Here is a 19,623-nt window from a genome sequence, read left to right as displayed (position 1 = left end):
GCACATACCACAAAATATTTGCTTGACAACAGCAGGAAGATTTTCCAGATCATGGCATAATAAGAAAAATTCCTTTCTTCCAGTTTGAGCTTTCTGGATATAAGAGGTCATATAAAACATTGAAGCACAGTCAGTCATGAGAGCTGAAGACTTGTCTTGCGTGCTGAACAGGGAATCCAGGTTTTATCTGGTGTCATGAGAGAAACAGGAACATTCGGACTGAGAAACAGTAAAGTTGCAAAGACTTTCTTGAGCTGTATTTTTATATCTCACTTTTGCCTGACATTTCTATTTTACATCTTTCAGAATTAAATATGCTCAAGAGCTTTATCACTTCAAGAATCATTTTGTTACTCTTCTTTGCAGTTTCCTCCTGCACATAGAAATGGTGCCAATGAAAATGGATTCTTGACACAATTCATCATTAACACTCCCAGCTGCGCAGCACGAGCAGTTACAAAAAATTATACGCTAGCGAGTGTTGAGAGGTTTAGAGGCAAATGAGGACACATAACAGCCTGGAAACAATGGTTTGTTTAAGGGCCACTGACACGGCGGTTCAAATAAATAAAGCTCAACATGTGTTTGCTTTAGGAGAGCTAGCATGAGTGTTTGAGCAAAAGTAACCTATTACTGTTGGATTTGTACAGAGAGAGATCTGGGAAATATGCATCAGTTTCCTCGGGATTAAATATCCTGAGGTAAAGGAGCATGTGTGTAAAACAGCTTAAACTTTCAACAAGGCTTATATAACAGACAAACAGACAAACTGCCACCCTGCCCCTGAAATTTTTAATCTGACTATGACTCACCAAGGTGATTTTTGGGAATATTACATTTCATGACAATACCTCCAACAGTTTAGGTCTTTCCCTCAAGACCACAACTGAGAGCTTTGTAGTATTAGAGGAAAAGTCGGGGATTACCAAAACCATTTGGGTACATGAGCCGGGAATAATGTCTGTAAAAGGTTGCACCTTTTCTTTGGGTAGACGTTGAGGTAGTGCCAGAGGAAAAACAAGGGATTTGCCAAAGTTGTTATGAATAATCATCTGGGGACCACAAATGTCTAAAAATGGCTATCAATCTTTTAGCATGGAATGTAGCAAATTATTTGCATTCATGAAAATTCCTGCTTTTCTACTGCTACACATCTTCAATGTTCGTGGTATATGTTCGTACGGGAAGAAACTTTAGTGAGGTGTTAAGCACAAAATGAGAGCACAATTAGATTTTTAGCGTGACTCTGAAGCACAACAAACCAGCAAGCTTCCCTTTTTCATTATTTCTTGACATATGTGAACTGCACCTGTTTTATTAGCAGAAGATTCAAACTCGACAGGACAGTCGAAGAGCAGCGTCGGCGCATTCCAGTCCAATAAGGAGAGCCGGGCACCATGGCGAGCTCCGATCACGGGAGCAGACCTCTCATGTACACATGTGAGAAACATCACAAGGCAGACTGCTCGGTTCTCAGGGCAGGGCCTTCTGCTTGTCAGCGGGGACTGAATTGTGGGGGTAGTTATAATCGAAACACACCAGCCACATGCACAAACTGTGCTACCCCTTCCATATGGGAATATTTATGTGCTCTTTGTTGTCCAAAGATCAAGGCAGCGGAGATCCATTTCAGTTGATTTTATGACACGATTTAGCAAATTTACAGGGGGGGACTTTAAATGCCCTGTAAAACCTGTTCCACAGCATGCAAGACCACCCCATTAAGTCTGAAGTCCCACATGGATATGAGGGAAGTCTGACTTAGACCTGATGTTTCTACAGTGTGTTTTTGAACACTGTTGAGCGTTAAAAACCCACATGAAACCCGCTCCATAAATTCATCTGAAATCTACAGAAAAATCAAAACAAAAAGCAGAACACCATAAATTTATTGTGGAGGAAAAAAGCACCATCGGGAGAAAAAAGGTCTACTCTGGCACATCATTCATGGGCTTTGTTTTTTATATTACAAAAAGGAGGAAAAGGCCTACAAATCTCCATAATTTATACAAATACAACAACTTTCAAAAATAAATCTTTAATTTAGTAAACGCTCTGTGAACAAATTTCTGCAATAACCCACCACTTGAGATCCCTGAGCAGAGACACAGAGTGAACCACTTGTTTTGTCATTTTTCTTTTTTTTTTTTTTTTTAACATTTGCACTCAAGCAATAACAATTATCAGTGTTTGTTAATAAACACATGAGAACTCAGCACATGGGTTTTGTGAGATGTGAGTGGAGTGACCGTGACCTGTGTTTATTTCACTGAACCCAACACCAGTGACTATTACAGCCAAACACAGAACAGTGCTGACACCATTACGACTGCAACACATCACACATATAGTCAATCTGTTCTGCTCTGTTGCGGGTGTTATTGTGTTTACCTACTGTGGGCCACATATCCGCACACTTCCTTCATTTTACATGTACTAAAAACACAGTGCCAGCTGCTTCTGTCGCTAAGGTAACACAATGCAATAACTTACAATGAAATGAACTAATGATACAGAGAGTTGAAGTTCGAGGCCGGTAATAAACAGCACATATTCTTACCTGTGGGAAGGTGCCGTTTCCATTTACTGTGTGCTGACAACAACAAGCAGATGTTAAGGACACAGAATATATACAAAATGAGGCCTTAAGATTCCAAACAGAAAAAAATACTTCATTTAATGAACCAAACTTTTGATCAAAAAATTGATCTGAGCTTCCACTTTCAAGTCTGGCTACTTTTTTGCTGCATGATTTTTTTTTTTTTTTTTATAATATGCACAATGCAGGTATATATTAGGATTCATTTATACAAACACAATGAAATTTGTTTTATGCCAACATAAACATTGGCGAGAAAACATTTCCCTCGAACGGGCTACGCTGTGTTCTGTGATGAGAAGTTGTGCCTCGACATAGCTCTCATATTTACTTGGAAGAACTCCTCCATCTATTTCCACTCACATGCACGTTCCTCCTGTAGATGTGGCAGGTATGTTGGCAGATGATGTGCAGAGAACTGCCGTACCCCCGACTCTGTTTTCTGTGACTTCCATGGGAAGCTAGTTTAATAAATCTGTTTATAGCTTCTTAATGTTGTCGACAGAAACAGGTTAATGTGGTGACTTTTAACAGTAGGCTGCAGTAGTAAAAAAAAAAACAAAAAAACCCCACCTGCATGCTACTGTTCACTGCTATAAGAAGATTCACACCCTTCATTATAATGCATAACCCTGTGAAAGTCCCACTTCCTTAGAGGCTATCGCTGTGCTGAAATGGCAGAAATTTTAAATTCCCTTTTTCAAGTTTTCACCAAATGTCAGAGCATCTGCTACAATTGGTCAACAAGAAAGCCTGTGAAATTTCACAAGCAAAACTGAGGAAAGTACGCAAACTCGAGTATTTCACTGATAAATTTGGAGATTTTGGATGGTGTCCACTATTTTCCTTGTTAAGTTTCCTAGTTCAAGATAGAACATCTGATCAAACCAAGAGCTTTATTAGATGGCGATGGAAAATTGCCTCAGGACAGTGCTCTGAGATCTTCCTCTGCTTTATTTTATCTTCCACTGCTCTGGGAGAGACTTCACTCTTTTGTCCTACAATTGCTTATCTTAAAAAAAAACAAAACAAAAAAAAACCTCAACTCCCCACAAACATGTGCCTGGTGTTACCGCAAGTTCAAGTGCTGTGGTTGTAAAAGACAAAAGAAGAAAAAAAAAAACAACAACCCAAAAAACATGGTTCCTGTGAGAGCACTAATTTTAAGGAGAGTTCTTAAGAGTCCAAATACTGTGCAGTGATGGCCAAACTCTGAGCAAAGCTCCTGGCCTGAGGTGTATGCAGAACTCAGACGTCATTAGGAGGTCTATGCAGCACAGTCACAGCCTCTAAGAGCAAACATCCTCCCTGAGTCTCCTCCATCTCTCCTGGAAGAGAGGAGGCAATGAGGAGCGCGTGGGCATCCTTTCCTTCCAGGTCTGGCGTACAGATGGCAGGTACTGCAGACAGGCAGGATGAACTCAGGGGCTCGTGGTCCTCAGGCCCTGTTTCTCCATAATGTTCCATAGCTTACGCAAGTTGGACTGGGTGATGGTGTCATCGGGTTTCAGTTGAAGTGCTCGGAGGTAATTGGCTTCAGCTTCTTTCAGCTTCCCGTTGAGGTGCAGGATTGCCCCCAGGTTCATCAACGCTGCAGGATACTGAAAGCGAAACAGAGATTTTAGTCATTTTAGGGCGCGCTCGGTTTCCTGCTGAGTGCACCTCGGGCGAACTCAAAGCTTTTTTCCAAAGTTACACTGCTTGTTCTCTCCGAGAATACCGATGCGGGACTCTAACACAGATATTCAGTATGTATAGGGCCGTGGGTGTAAAAACAATGAACAATGAATGTATTTACCAGGCACAGACGATCTTAAAATATTCTACACAGAAAAATTCAAGTCAAAGGCCATGAATGGACGTCGTGAACGATGCAAATTAGCTGTTTTCATTTACAAGTGGTTGTATAAATAATTCAACAAAAATGGATTTTGACCAGAAATGTTTCATATCTCTCAGCCAGATGCAATAAATTACTGCGTGGTCACTGAACTCCGAAACAGAAAAACTTTAAACACTTTTGAATACTAATCTTTCCATGCAGCCATGGAAAACATCAAAGCGGCTGAGTAAATAAAATATAGAAATAAACAGTTGTGTAGTGTTTTGAAATAAAACAGTCCAGTAACAGCACATTTGGAGATCAACTGAGAATACACTGGATGCTATTGGTTCCTGTTGGCCAGATTACCCATAGTGCACTGCAGTGTTTGGAGTGCAACCACCACTTTGAAGTGGATCAAGCTGAATATACTCTATATTGCTGCCGGTGCCTAGGGCTGAGTGGGTGAGTCATGAGGACGTAACTGTCCAGTGCGCAATTACGGTGAGACCATGAAGTATCCAGGCTAAGGGCAGGCCCACATCTGATCTCTATTTCAGTCTGGAGTGTGGAAAGGATTTCTAATCTTCTCAAGAAGCTACTGTTTTACTGCTCATGACCATTGTAATTTCTGTCATTGTTAATTCCTCTGGAATGCTGACACAAAACAATGTTGGCATCTACTGACGTGCTCTACCACAAGGCTCAGTTTCTTTCTTGCGGCCTGTTCACAAAGAGAAAAGCATTTTTTCTGTAAATGTTATGAGAAATCTGTGGAATGTCATGTGAAATGTGGAAATGCATAACATTCACATCAACAGAAAAAAAAAAGCTCATAAAAGCTCCCTTCGCATAACTGAATAAAACCTTTGATCCAATGCATTTCATGGATTTATCTTTACAATTATAATATTCAATAAATAGACATCTAAAAATTTGGTTTATTTTAGGGCTAGTGTGAAGGTTAGAATTTGCATTTTCAAGGTGTATTCATCCATGTATTTTACCTTCTCCTTCACATTAAAACTGCCATCTCGTGTCGGGCTGTTAAACGCTTGTCTTATAAAAACTCACAACGCAGCCCTCTGTTTATCCAGAGTCAAGGCTGGATTAGTGATGATCCACGTGCGAGAACTTCATTGGGAACACAGACTCTACGACAATCCTATCGTCCCTTGAGAGGAGACACATCTAAAGCATGCGACACATGCTTGGCCTGAGTAACGGCTGGCAGGACTAACACCAAGACTCCAAATGTACAGAGTACATGAAGCACTGGATACCCCTCGCTATTGTGCAATTTACAGTCCTGTAGAAAAACATTTCCCCTCTCAGTGAGTTACTCACAGGAGTTCTTAACTCCAACGGTCGGGGTAATTCTGAAGCTATTTTAGCTATAAATTACCTGCAGTCTGACCTCACCATTCGAGGGTCAAACCGCAGAAGAACGCAAGGGGATCAATTTGCAAGTTTGGGATTTAAACTAATCAAAATAAATTACTAGCCAAAATATAAGTGTTTATACATATGGACATAGTTGAAAGTGGCATAATTGCTGGGTTTGCGATGTAGAAGTGACAAGTGGTTTAGGTGTATATTGGAAAGTGAGTCTTAAAGTCATTTTGTGGAGTTGTTGAGGGTTCTATGTTAAGTGAAGAGCAATCATCTCTTGGCCTCAGTATGTTTCTAAGAGGTCAGTAAGTTCATAAGTTGGTAACGTGGCTCAGAAGGACTGTATCCAGCAGAGACACGAATGACAATTGTCCAATAATCCAATAAAATATCTCCTTGGCCTCTTTCAGATTTCTGCTGTCGGCTGATTTAGTTGCTGGCGAAAGTACACAGGAATGTTTCAGTGACAATTTATGCTTTTTGTGTCATTCTCTCTAGCCTGCAGTAATGCAGTGATCTCATAGGGTACAACAATCTTTTGCAAGTTTTCCCTTTAGAGATGACACAGGTTGTGGGGGAAGCCAAAGTCGAAAACAAAACGCCAGTTTCTTTAGTTGCTGGAGAAACAAATCCGACAGGAAAGCGCACGAGGCGCTGACCTATACGGACAGAGGGCAACACGCGTGTAGAGCCAGCTTTGTACATTCCTTCTGATGAGTGGCATAACACGTGAAGCCTCCTGGTTGGAAAAAAAAAATAAAAAAATCAAGCGACTCCTGGTTTTCTTCTCAGTGCAGCTGCATCTGAGGTTCATAAGATCTCTCTCTCCGCCCTTGCAAAATTTATCAATTCTCATATTTAGTTTCCTTCCTCCTGTCTCCCCTGTCGGCTCCCACCTTTCCTCACCCAGGCCTTTATCCCCCACTTCATAACGTTAAGGCTATTGTAATTTATTCCCCATCTTTGCATTCTTTCTTGCCCTTGCAACACTTGCAATACTCTGTAAAATGTTCTCTTGTCAAAAGCTTTAATTTTTTCCTCATTTCCTGCTGCTCTGTAACCTCTCTGCCTTCCTACCCTTCCTAAAACTGGCACGTAGCTTGCAGAGGCATGGCCAGATGTGGAGTATATTAGCCTTGACCGTAAAGAAGTATATGCTATTAAGACGGAGTGCCAGAGTTGAATGTGAAGTGAGGTTGGGGAATGACCTGACCATAATGACTCCAGATAGGCACTTAGTAAGGAATATCTACACAGAATGGGAAACTCTCAAGAGGACTGATGTGATCGGGCGCAGAAAGCAACCAAAGCAAACCAAGCATCCGGTAGGATTGAGCTTGTCTAGATAGAGGGGATTGTAAGACTAAAGGACTAAATCCCCTGAATGGAGGGAATTGTCCTCTCACTCGGAGCAAGCAGACATATGTGCTTAATATAAACCACCGGTGCCTTTGGAGAGTGAAGAGTCAAGCTGCAGTAAAGCATGAAATGACAAATGAAGACGGACAGGATACATGGCTTAAGTCAAGTTGCATCGCAAAGAACAAAGGATAAAGGTAAAGAAGACGGATGAGGATGCTAAATTATAATTGCACTTCAGATGTAAGTAATGTGAATTCCAAAAGGCATCCAGGCAAAAGTGACCAAGCAGAGGAAAAAAAGAAAAGGTTGGATGTGGATGCAAAATGTGTCTTTGTACAATTACAGACGCCAAGAATTGGTCATGTGAAAATTACATGCATTTGGCTTTGAAGTAGAGCTGTGGGAAACACAAATGTTTACAACATGTATTTTATAAAAATACATCTTAAAGACATTTCTGATGTGTTGCCTAATGCTCTCCAAATGGGCAGAAGAGATTAGGTTGTTTTTTTTTTTTTTTTGTTTTTTTTTGATTAGCTGGGCTTCATATGCTCCCAGCGATTCGCCCATATCACAAAAATAGAAAAAGAAATGATTTTTTTTTTTTTTTTTTTTAAAAAGGGTGTACACGACTAATAAAGCAGAGCTAATGGGAACATTCCCACACTTCATCTCCAAATCTATGGGCCCTTGATATTATTTATGTATGAGTTTGGAGCAATGGAAAAAATGATTTTTGTTACCTTCCATCTGGGTTTAATTAAATCTTAAAAATACACAATGCTTTGGCAAAAGAAGAGCGCTGCATCAACACTGAGAACAACAAAGGCGACAGGAGCTCAATTTCATGGTTTTCTGTGGAAATTTTAAATTTTATCCTTTTGTTGTACTCAAGTTTAGCTTGTCATTTTGTTTGTATATATATTGTACTAGGGTTTGTGTGCTTGCAGAACTAAACTGTAATGCCTGCATAACGTGGTCCAGATATATTTTTATCATTAATCCTGAGCTGAATTCTTTAATCAAGTCGCAGGAACAAACAGGGTGACCACATGCCAAACATATTTTGATCCCTCTGCGGCCTTCAGTTAAACCACCCGCCCCCTCCTGTCAGAGCTCTCAAAGGCTGGACCCCATTCATTTTCAAATGCCTAAATCCTCTGGCCGAGTGTCACTATCATTATTCTTTTTTTAATTTGCTTACCCGGGCCCCTCCTTTGAAACTGATGATGGATTTTGCACAAACAAACTTCTACGCTTCAGACAAAACCTTGGCTTTGTTTTTCTGAGTTCTGCTGACAATGACGGCTGTTGTGAGAAGGACCGAGCGGTCAGCACTAATATTGGAAAGCCGTCCAGACTGTGATTGCACAGTGCCCATCAGGGTAAACAGTAATGTGGGTGATTAGCTTCTTGTGGCTGTACTCACATTAGGTCTCAGGCTTGCTGCTTGTTCGTAGTACTTCTCAGCAGCCTCGTTTAGGCTGGCTTGTCTGCAAAGGAAAAACAGAGAGAGGCAATCATTATTCATCTTTATTGCTCCTGGCTTAGGATGAGGCCTTAAACCCTGTGTGTTTACTAGCGCTTAAGGGTCACTGAGAAAATAGCAGGAGGGAACAGCATGAGGGATGAGAACATGCGCTCCAGTTGCCTGTAGGTTTCTCTCTCGATAGCATTTCTCACTTGATAACATCTGTGCCGAGCAGTGCACCGCAAGCACTTTCAGTTCTAAATGAAGCTCGGGGTCAGGACATTTGGCTTATTGAGGACAAGACGGAAACCCATCAACAAATAAAGACTTAACTGGGATATTCATCCTCCCACTCTGCAGAGCTGATGCCATGTGGGTTGACCTACTGGGCTGAGTGGTGAAGGATGTGTAAACAGTATGGAAGCAGAGCATCATTTAATCATACTATCCTAACAAACAAGAGAGCGGAGGAGATGAGAGAGATGCACCACAGCATGGTAGAGCACGACAGAATAGGATATTGGGCAGATGGCTGTTCAGCATGAGTCCCTGGATCCAGTAATATGTTGTTCTGGAGGCCAGTAAAACCCGCAGTAAAGACAGGAATGTCCTCTATTATGCTTCTTGTCTTGCCATCATAATCCTTCACTGTTGTGCCCAAATCTGTGGCTCCTATGTCACAAGTCCTTTCCTGATATTAATATCTCTGCAATCACCTTCATGCGTCGCAGCTGCATACTTGTCATTTATGGTAACTATTGTCTCATTGCAAACAAGCTCTGACAAAGTCAAGGTCACTGACGGCTGGCTCTGGAGCCCCTAAAATTGCAATGATCAAAGTAAGTCAGGCCATTGAAACCAGTTTCATTTTGGCTGTCACAGTTTGTTAAGAGATCGTCACCGTACTGTTTCAGATAAAAGGCAAAGGTTTTATTTTCAGATTACCGGCTCATAGTAGCCAAAGTAAACACCTAGTATTTGTGTCTGGTTTTAAAGGAACTGTCAAACATGCTTCATGCTTAATTCCTCACTGATTTATTAGTCGAGAATCTTTATTTTTTCATCCAACACATTATCCACCAGCATAATAGTGATAGAACAAGAACCCGCCACTGCTGTTTTTTTTTTTTTTATGTACAAATGAATTTTTCCAGCTCTGTAAAAAAAAAACAAAAAACAAAAAAATTCCAGCATTCCAGGAAAGACACATACACTGACTCTTGTTGCTGAATTTGTCCTGAGATTATAAATGTGGGTTTCATTTCCAACCACAACCATATGTTTGTTTGCCAGTATAATATTTAGAAAGCACAGTCCTCTGAGGAAAAATATGTGCCAATCAAATTCTATAATATCATTATCACATTTATAAACACATTATCAGAGGAGAACTGGAGAACTGCCACGCCACAACCAAAGGAGCTGGAGAACCTCATCGGCTCGTCCGAGTGTGGGTGTTGAGAGTGCAGAAGACAATGGAGGCCAAGTATGTAAACCGCCGCCTGGGTTTAAACCCGAAGAAGACGAAGAGTGTGAGACAACAAGAGTGAAGGAATGAAGGGAGGGAGAGTGATGGGAAAATGCAAGAGAATTATATATAAAAGGAAAACCCCCAGAGGGAAGAATTCTTGAACATTTTTCAAATCGGCAACTCCTACGCTGATTCTTTTACCCCGACATCTTGTTGATATGCTTTATTAACCTAAGACGTGCACAAATCACAACAGTTGACAGTGCTGCATTTTAGGGTGACGCTGCTCGATGTTAATATCTGGAAGAACAAATTGCATCTCATATTTGCACTTGTATCAGTCATTCAATATTACCATTCGATTTTTTTTTTTTTTTTTGAGTAGCACCATCAGTATTAAAATGCAATACTGGACACAGGCATCTTCCCTGCATGTGCCTTACACCTCAAGAAACTGACTGCCACTTTTTCTTTTTGTTTCCCTCATTAGGCTATTAAGTCAAACCAATTTATACACTTTTCAACAGCCAAATATGCACAAATTGGTGAAGCCAACATCATGACAGTTGGAAAATGTGCAAAGCAATCTTAAAGTTATGGTCAATTATATTACCACTTCAGACATGTGGTTGTTGCGGGAAGCTATGAGGTCAACTATGAGGACACATAATGTGTGTGTGTGTGTGTGTGTCTTTTTTAAGCTTCAGGTGAATTGAGACTACAATATATGATGCCAAGTGTAATATTCACGAGCAAATATATCCTCACATGCTCTACCATTACCTGGCCTCTTCTAGTATTTAAAAAACAAGCAAAAAAAACAAAACAAAACAAAAAAAAAAAAACCTGGGGAGTTAAAGAGAAATTATTACTTTGGAAGCAAAATGATCAAAAACTCAAAAGGCTCAAGAGAGCAATAAAAACACATTTGCACATCTGAGCGCATCTGCCCCTCTTTTAATCTCTTCCCTTCCCCTGAGTAGATTCACTTATGTCCCCTCCAACCGAGGGCCTTTCCATGTCTGCATCCAAGACAAACAGCATAAAGACCGTGAGCTGTGGAGGAGAAGGGACCCCATGCCAAGCAAGCGGAGGAAAGATCAGCCCTGAACTCTGCTTGAAACTCTTCGGCTGCCAGGGGTCTGCTCCCTGGAAGAGGCTCTCAACACTGAAAGCTGCTGGTGGTGAAGATCCTGCAGGAGTGGACTGGTGGGGGGAGCACCACGCGTAAAGCAGCTGGGTAGGATTCTTAAATAGAAATGTGTAGCTCTTGGGAAAGACTTTATCAAGCAGGCGTTTCAAGATAAGTATGACTCTTTTAAAGTCTGCTGTAATTTTAATCCAAAAGCCATAAGCTACCCATGATGACTTTAAACAGGGAAATCTTTATACTGGCTAATATAATTTTGTAGGTTTATTCAGCTCGCAGTGCAGTGGACTTTAAGTTGGCACATGGGTGTATTTACACATTTCCGTTCATGGCTTGCGAAACACAACAGCTTGTGGGCTGCTACAGCTTTGCCGCTTGAGCTCATCATCAGTTGAACCCTGCACTGATTTGGAAGCTGGTTTCCAAGTAGGAGCCAGAGACAGCAGAAGAAGAGTGAGACAGAGTGGGAGAGAGGTGTGGAAAGACGCAGAGAGAGCGAGCATATGAAGATACATAGCTGCACAGCAAGCTAAGACAAACCAGCAGCTCTCAGGCTGGCACTGCAGCGAGAGAAGAGGATTACGAAGTACAGCCAAGAAAATCACACTGGCTGAGTAGAAGTGTAAGCCCCTGGATAAATTGTGCAGACAGTAGACCTCCTTGTCATACACAACCTGCCTTACTATTTGGCTTTGCAGAACTGCACAGAGACTAGCTCATCTACAGAAAGTGAAGTATACACAGGCTTTGAAAAATGATCAAATATATATATATAAAAGGAATTCCAATTAAACAGTCACCTGAGCATGTGGGCTGCGCTGAAAACCACGTCGAACTCCCCGCTGTCGAGACGTGCAGCTTTTTCTGCCATCTCTGCCGCTTCCAGCAGCCGCAGCTCTTCCAACAAAAACTGACCTGGCAGGGCAGGAGAGAACAGCAGCACAGTTAAAACGCTGAGGGATCCCCACGGAGGCACTGACGGATACTCAGCCTGGAAGTGTTTCCTTTGGCCCCAGCGGAGGGACAGCCTGATCTGCCCATGAAATATTATTCTGAAACACGAGATACGAGGTCCATCACCTTTTGGCCCATTTTCAGACACATTTGTTCCGATTAGCTGATGTTAATTGACTTGTTTTTCTAAAATGAAAATTATGTTGAATTGAGGCTTTGTGACTTTTTACAGGTGTGGCTACTTTTGCCATGAACATTTGTGGACCCACTCAAAGAACTGGGATTATGGAAGGCTGACGGGGCCATGAACTAAGGGTGGATCCCTTGCACAGGGCCAGGTTTAGAGAGGAATGAATACCCTGTTGACTTTGGTTAGCCTCACCACTGTACCAGGATGCTAACCCACCAAGTGAACCTTAACATATTTTCCTTAATAACTGTGGGTGAAACTGAAGCTGTGAGACCTGTGGAGAGACGGACTGAAAATGAGAAATAAGCACGATTGAGTGTAAAGTAGCTCCAGGTTACAAACACCTCTGCAGTTAAAGAGGGTTTATGACATTAAAGCAAATCAAATCAAAACAATAAAGGGAAGAAAGTACCTGCATCGATATGTATGTATATATCCAAACCTAGGAGTGTACTGCAATATGTAAGGCCAGGGATAGTTTGAGTCATTCTCATCATGGGGACATGTGACTTGGAAAGTCTCGCTTTGAGCACAGGCCTCAGCCCACGGTTTGTGAGAAATTAAATTCAATCAGAGAGTGCGTACATCCTTTTAATGCCACACAGAATGCAATTCAATACCTATTTCGCAATCATACAGGAGCAGAATGAAACCCTGTTGGAAATCCAATAAGGTCAATGAAGCCTAGAATAATTCATTACTGCACTTTAACAAATATATGAGAATTGTTTTTGGAAAAAAAAAAAAAAAATGCCACTTTTAAATTTAAGACCATGAAACAGTTTCATTTTTAGAACTACATTTTTTTGTGATGGTTTTATTTTCTGATGATTTATATACAGTACTTCATCAAAAAGGGCTGTCCACAATGCACTTTGTTTGCTTAACTGTAAATATATGAATCTGTATCGTACACCAAAGCCCTATTGTTTAGTCTACTGCTCTTTTATGTTTAATCAAATCAATCAAATATCAAACAATCAAATCATATTCTTTGCCTATGCAACAGTGTTGTCTGGATCAACACAGTTCCACATTAACTGATTTCCTAACCTTTAAACTGTGACAACTTAGACGTGTCTCGCTATAACACAATGCAAAAATCCACCATTGACGTGGTGTATTGACAATTTTAAATACCACATGTGAGCTGGTGCAGTGACAGTTAACTGACATGCGTGTTCATCATAAAATGCCCTATCAGACAGCCAAGGCTTTCAAAGCATTTAAAGGTGGGAACTAACAATCGTCAGCTCAAACTCACTGTCACTCTGACAGGAAGAAATCCATAAAGTTAACCCTTCAAGTCAAGAGTGAGCCAGAGAAATGTGAGACAAACGAGCACGCTGAAATTGTCACGTTCTGTATTTCTATCAAATCCAAGAGAACAATCTGAGGAAATCTTCCTCTCTTTTTGTGATCCCTGACTTCCCACGTACAGCCCAACATCACGGCCGATTAAAGGAAGACAAGGCAAACAGGGTCAGACAACACTATTCCTCCAAACAACCTGACAAGGTGTGTTAGTTCCTGCCTTTGTGCACACAAGTGCAACGTGTCTGTGTTGAACTGCCAAGTGAAACACTGGTGCTTATAAGCATAAACGTCGAGAACTGTTAGATTAAAAGTTAAAAAGGAAAATAAAAATCAGTGCTTACCATAATGCATGTAACAGTTGCCTTTTGTGGGATCAAGTTGGATGGCCTTCAGGAAGTACCGCTCTGCTTCTGTTTTCTGTCCCTGAGAATGATGGATTACATACAGCGCCATTATTGTTTCAACTGCTTCTTAGAACAACTCATTATCAAAACACCACACTCAGCGCAACGGTCGAAATACCTTTGTGTCCACCTCATGTCCAAATCTGAACCACAGACCTACTTCAACAATAAATCTTAATAAATGGACATGAAACGCATGGACCACGAGTGTTTAATGTTTTGGGGTTTTTTTTTTTTCAAGCTCGTGTGTCATTCTCTTAAAGTGTGCACTGTCATCCTTGGCATGGAGGAGCAGTCAGGGCAAAGGCTTATTCATTATGCACTTTTATCTGTGCAAATAGCACTTCCAGAGCAGAGCCGCAGCTTTCCAGTGTGTGTGGCCAGACCGCTGTGAAACAAGACAGAGAGTGGTGGACTGAAATGGGAGGGAGGGTGGGAAGGCACAGAGGTGCAGAAAGAGACAGAATCGCTCATGTGTCCATAGGGATGTTTAGCTTTGCATAGACAGAGAGAGTTACCACACACACATTCACACACATATCGAGGTACAGGGTTTTTCTGATTAAATAATCCATTGTGAGAGTGTGTGCATAGCATGATGAGGAAAAGCATTGCTGCAACCCTGTGGGCCTTAAAAGCTCCCTCAGGTCCTCAAGACAGTGACACGTAACCAATCACAGCTCCAACAGAAGAGAGCAGCTGGCCAGCAGAGGGGCCAGCTGGGACTTTAACACGTTCCCGTTCTCAGTTGGGCACCAGATGCAATCTGATCAACAATTAAAATTGGGTACTCATCTATGGAAGCTGATGTTTTAGCATTAACAATGCAGCCCATTGGTGTGTGTTTCTCTCTAAAGGAGGCCTTTGCATAAACAATACAAATAATTGAACTGGCGCTGTACCAAACATATGAAAGCTGTGGCATCAGAAAAGATGGGGGAGGATCAAACAAGGACTTAACAAGTGAGTAAAAATAATGTATACAAACTCAGTGTGAAACACAACAAATGACTTTGGTTTACTTTAATAGCTTAACAGATTCAAATCCAATCAGTCCACTCTACTATTAATGACTGTGTACTTAGGCAGTGAGCTGTAGATTCAATAAATATATAATTTTCTAATGTAAACACATGAGCTGAGGTTTCCCTTGTTGCTGTGGAAAATCAAACCTACGCTGGGTTTATGCTTAATATAACTGATGACACCCATATAGCCATCCCAGTTCCAGCCTGAAATTCACCTTCTCTGTGTATTTATATACTCTAATTCACATATGGAGGAATGCACGTGTTTTAGAGCGGACTGGGCTTATGCTGGCAGAGGCTTAGGTCTGTTTGTTAAAGCTCCAAACGAAGCTTTCACACGCTAAAATGAGTTCCAGTTGTGAGTGGACAGAAGATTTGGTTTATGTATATTAATAGAGACGTGTGCTCAGAGTAAGTTATATGGGAAAGAGTAAAAAACCCTAAAAACGTAACCAGTTGCTCATTTCTCATCGCTCCTCTTAAAAAGAAATGGTATTACAGTTCTTATACAGTTCCCTAGACAGGCAATTTGTTACACGACTTGTTATATTACTTTGCTGTTGCACTCCCTTAAACTGGCAACTGCTTTCTCTTTCATCTTCAGATTTTTGGATTATAACTCATTTGGCTCACTGTGTGCCTCTATGAATAATCCTGAAACTCAACCAGTGCTTATGTTCAGTTCTCTTGTCATGCTATTTTTTTTTTTTTTTTGGGTCAAGTCAAACGCATGTCAATGCCTCCGAGCCAAAGCACGAATGCCCCTCAAAACTACTCATAACAATGAGCAAGAAAATGTCCTGTATCTTCCTTCCTTTTCATTTTTTAATACTTGAGTACTTGTGGCCAAACTATTGCGTAAAGCTTCGGCCCTGAGTCGGTCAGGATCTAAACGAACTCTCTTCCTCTCTCGGACTGTACCATTCATCTGCCGTCAGACGCGTCGCATGCTGTAACAAGATATCTATTGTAAAAAGAGGGAAACAAACCAGAGAATAGCCAGTGTGTTGCTGAGTGGGTTTACAATTTGGCCAAACAAATCAGACTCTGCCAGACTGGGCCTTAAAGATTTGGACAGGAACCAATTCCAGCTCCTAGTTTAGGTCCCGAGCAGAAAGACTTGTACTTTGAGCCAGATGTTATAGTCTGCTAACAGTGACAATACCAGCTCACCTGATGTTCAGCCATAAAGGTTTACAATCGTCACCATCTTAGTTTAGCATGCCAACATTTGCTAATCAAACAGAAAGCAGAGCTTTGGCTAACGTTTTGCAAAGTACTGAAAGAAAGAAAATATTAACATGTGGACTGCATGAAAAGGTAGAGGATCAACAAGCTTTATTGCAGCATATAAAGATTTGAAAACAAATTGTTTAGTGCCCTCAACTTCCATTCCACTAATATTTACTTTAGTCAGCTCATTGTGTGGAGGAAATCCTCTCCTCTGTCACACAAACACACGCTATTATTTCTGTGCGCCTCACACCTCAACTCTACGCACACCATCTGATAAACTGCAGATGTAGCCCAGGCTCTGCGGGTGCTCATGTGATTATGCATTAAGCCTGCATCTTATTAGCAGCAGAAATGACGAGGGGGTGACTGAATCCAATATTTCCAGCATCGACAGCCGCCGCGTCCAACTCTGACCTATGATATGTCCAGGGGAGCCCAGAATACATCCAGCTCCCCCTCTGTGTCAGCGGAGGTGTGGAAGGTCAGCACAGCAGGGATGGTGATACGGATCTATGTGATTAACTCTTTCTTCCCTTCTCATTTTGTCCTCCCCTCATCCACAAATCACAGCGACTCTTTGGTCTTTCTGTGCCGCAGCTCCAATCGTCATCCTCTCGTCCTACTCTGACGCCGTGTCTGAGCCTTATCATGGCAGCCCCTCCGCCTCTCCTCAAAATCCCCAGACAGTACCTAACGCATCTTCATCACTTGCAGTTGTGCCACAAGGAGTGTGGAAGTATGTGAGGATGGGGGAGGGGGTCAACTTCCCGTGCTGGTTTTGATCAGGCTTAAGCACTGTTGTCATCAGGCACGCAGCTGGCCCATGGCCACAAAAGAGGAGCATGGATGAATTATTAATCTGACTGAATTATAGGCAGGAAATTTCAACAAACAGAACATCTAAATAAAAATGTGTCCACTCGAGTTTCAAATATATGTGAAATTTGATGCTTCTCAAATGTTTTTTCTCTGGCTAGAGAAGCTCTAAGGACATCCTAACAACTCCTCTGATGAATTTGTTTGCACTCAGAGGATCACAGGGGCCCAAAACGCCCATACCAGCCATCGTGGTCAGAGATCAACAGATAATTAGTCCTCCAGGTTTGAATTCAACTCTTCTCCAGGATCAATAACACTTTCTTAAATGAAATGGGTTTCTCTTCACAGCCGAATGAATCCTTACCCACGTCCACTTCACCAAGTCCTAACTATCCTCCAGAGAACTGTCGCTCCTCTTAAGCTGTTCTTACTGACAGCACTTGGCCTCAGATACTTTCTGGGGTCTGATGGGTTTTTGTTCAGCGAGGAATTCAAGTCAGTTTAACAATCAGCTTCTATCTGTAGAGTCAGCTGAACTATAATTCAAGATGACTGTCAGCCTGGGCACAGATGCAAAAATCCATCCAGTGTGGTGCAAGAGCTCAATTTAATTTAAATAACCATCATCCACTTCGCTGATGTATATGGTAGTATTTTTGGAGTAATACTGCCAGCAATTAGCTAGTCTGTCTTAACACAAAGGTTAGAAAAAAACTAGCCTGGCTCTCTGCATTGGTTGGTGGAATTTTGTTTTTAGACTGAAGTAACTAAATGTCTAATATGATTATAATATTATTAGAATTTTGCTACGCTGGTCAAAGTAAAATTTTTCCATAGTAATCAGAAAAAAATACAAAAACAAGTGGTTCTTAGAAAAAAGTACCAGAAAAATAAGTGCTGTCAGCCTCATTCAATCCTAGCCAAGAGATGTCAAACTAACATTTTAAATGGTTGAAACTTCCAAGAAGGCAAAAGTGGGCCAGTAAAATTCCTCTACAGAACTCAATTTTGATAAACTCAAAATCATACATTTTGGAGAGAGCACAAATAAAAAGAACTTGAAAAAGCCTCAGTTTCCATCAGGGAAATGAAAAGGGACGGAGCCAGGAAGAGTCTTGCCTTCCAGATACCACTGCTGAGGCATTCTGAACACATTTACGTCCTTTCAGACTGAGGGCCCTGACTGTGGGAGAGCTGAGGAGGAGGCCTTCGCCTTTCTTTTGACCTTCTGTGCTACTCTTCCTCTGCTTTGTTTATTTCTCTTATGACAGTCCTTTCCAGTGATGCTCCTCTCAGCCTTGTCTGTTCCAAACACGCCTATCTAGCTGCGATCCGTAACGGATGACTGTATGACCTGAAGACATGACCATCCCCTTGTAAGCTTGGGGACTCTGCATCTGTCCCGTCCACACAGACAGTCTTTGGTAAGTGAAACGAAGGTCAGCTGTGTGACCCTGAACGGATATTATCCCAGCAGGCCAAAAACCCAGAGCAGATGTAGATTTGTTTCTTTACACGTTTCAATTGCAAGAGTTAAACTACTTTATAAGACTGAAGGACAAGTGATATAGAACAACAACAAAAAAAGGTAACCGTGACAAGATTTATTCCCTGACAGAGAGGATCATCATGAAAACTACTGCAATTCCACTCTCTTCTCTCTTGCTCACTCACTTTCTAGCTTTTCCCTCAGCTTCATTCACCCCTACACTATCGATTAACTGTAGAAACTTCAGGAGCACATTATGACCGTCAGTAAAGGGCTGAGGAGACATGATGAAAAGCCTTGGGAGGTCAGAGAGAGTGTAATAAAAAAAAAAAAAAGAGTGTGGAAAGATGTGCACAGAAAAAGGTATATAACGAGAAGTGGTCTGGGAGGAAAAAGTCAGACATGTCCAAGTCCACACGGCAGCCAGCAGACTGGAAAGACCTCACTTCAACACACAAAGAACTTTGAATAGAGTGTAATGCTTGTCGCACCACACCAAGAGAGCTGTAGCAGCAGTGTACTGGTTTAAACAAATGTGTGCTTTCTCTCGTCTATAGTTTTAACATAATCCAAAATGAGGATGACACACACAAAAAAAGCTGAAATCTTACTGTCATAGCAAGGAGTTTGCCGTAGGTGAGGTGCGCAGGGATGTGGTCCGGCTTGGCTCGCAGGGACTCTCTGTACCAGTGTTCAGCGTCAGTCAGCTTGTTCAATCTCATGTAGGCCTCTCCTGTGAGAAGAAAAGAAGGGGTCGAGTCAGGGGTCAGAGGTTAAGGCATCTTCCCAATGTTCCGCTGAGGATTTGCATAGCAGAGCAGCAGTGAGGCTCGACCTCACACCGATGGGTTGGAGCTCATGTTGCTCATCAGCTGGTCCTGTTTTTTTTTTTTATATACGGTAACTGTGGCACTGTAGA

At 41.6% G+C, this 19,623-nt stretch overlaps 1 protein-coding gene across 1 annotated transcript in view; it reads right to left on the bottom strand.

Annotated features, from left to right (window-relative positions):
• Window positions 1-2,132: 2,132 nt before the first annotated feature.
• Window positions 2,133-19,623, bottom strand: part of tmtc2b (transmembrane O-mannosyltransferase targeting cadherins 2b) — an 80,408-nt gene continuing 62,917 nt past the window's right edge. Inside the window, exons 8-12 of the mRNA XM_029522861.1 lie at window positions 19,316-19,437; window positions 14,070-14,151; window positions 12,068-12,182; window positions 8,605-8,668; window positions 2,133-4,200 (exon numbers count right to left, since the gene is read on the bottom strand). Of these exons, the coding sequence (XP_029378721.1) occupies window positions 4,021-4,200; window positions 8,605-8,668; window positions 12,068-12,182; window positions 14,070-14,151; window positions 19,316-19,437 (563 nt within the window). The 3' untranslated portion in view covers window positions 2,133-4,020. The remainder of the gene's footprint in view (window positions 4,201-8,604; window positions 8,669-12,067; window positions 12,183-14,069; window positions 14,152-19,315; window positions 19,438-19,623) is intronic.

This window comes from Echeneis naucrates, chromosome 16 (assembly GCF_900963305.1).
Source record: "Echeneis naucrates chromosome 16, fEcheNa1.1, whole genome shotgun sequence".
Lineage (NCBI taxonomy): Eukaryota > Metazoa > Chordata > Actinopteri > Carangiformes > Echeneidae > Echeneis > Echeneis naucrates.
This window is presented reverse-complemented; position numbering and strand designations above follow the sequence as displayed.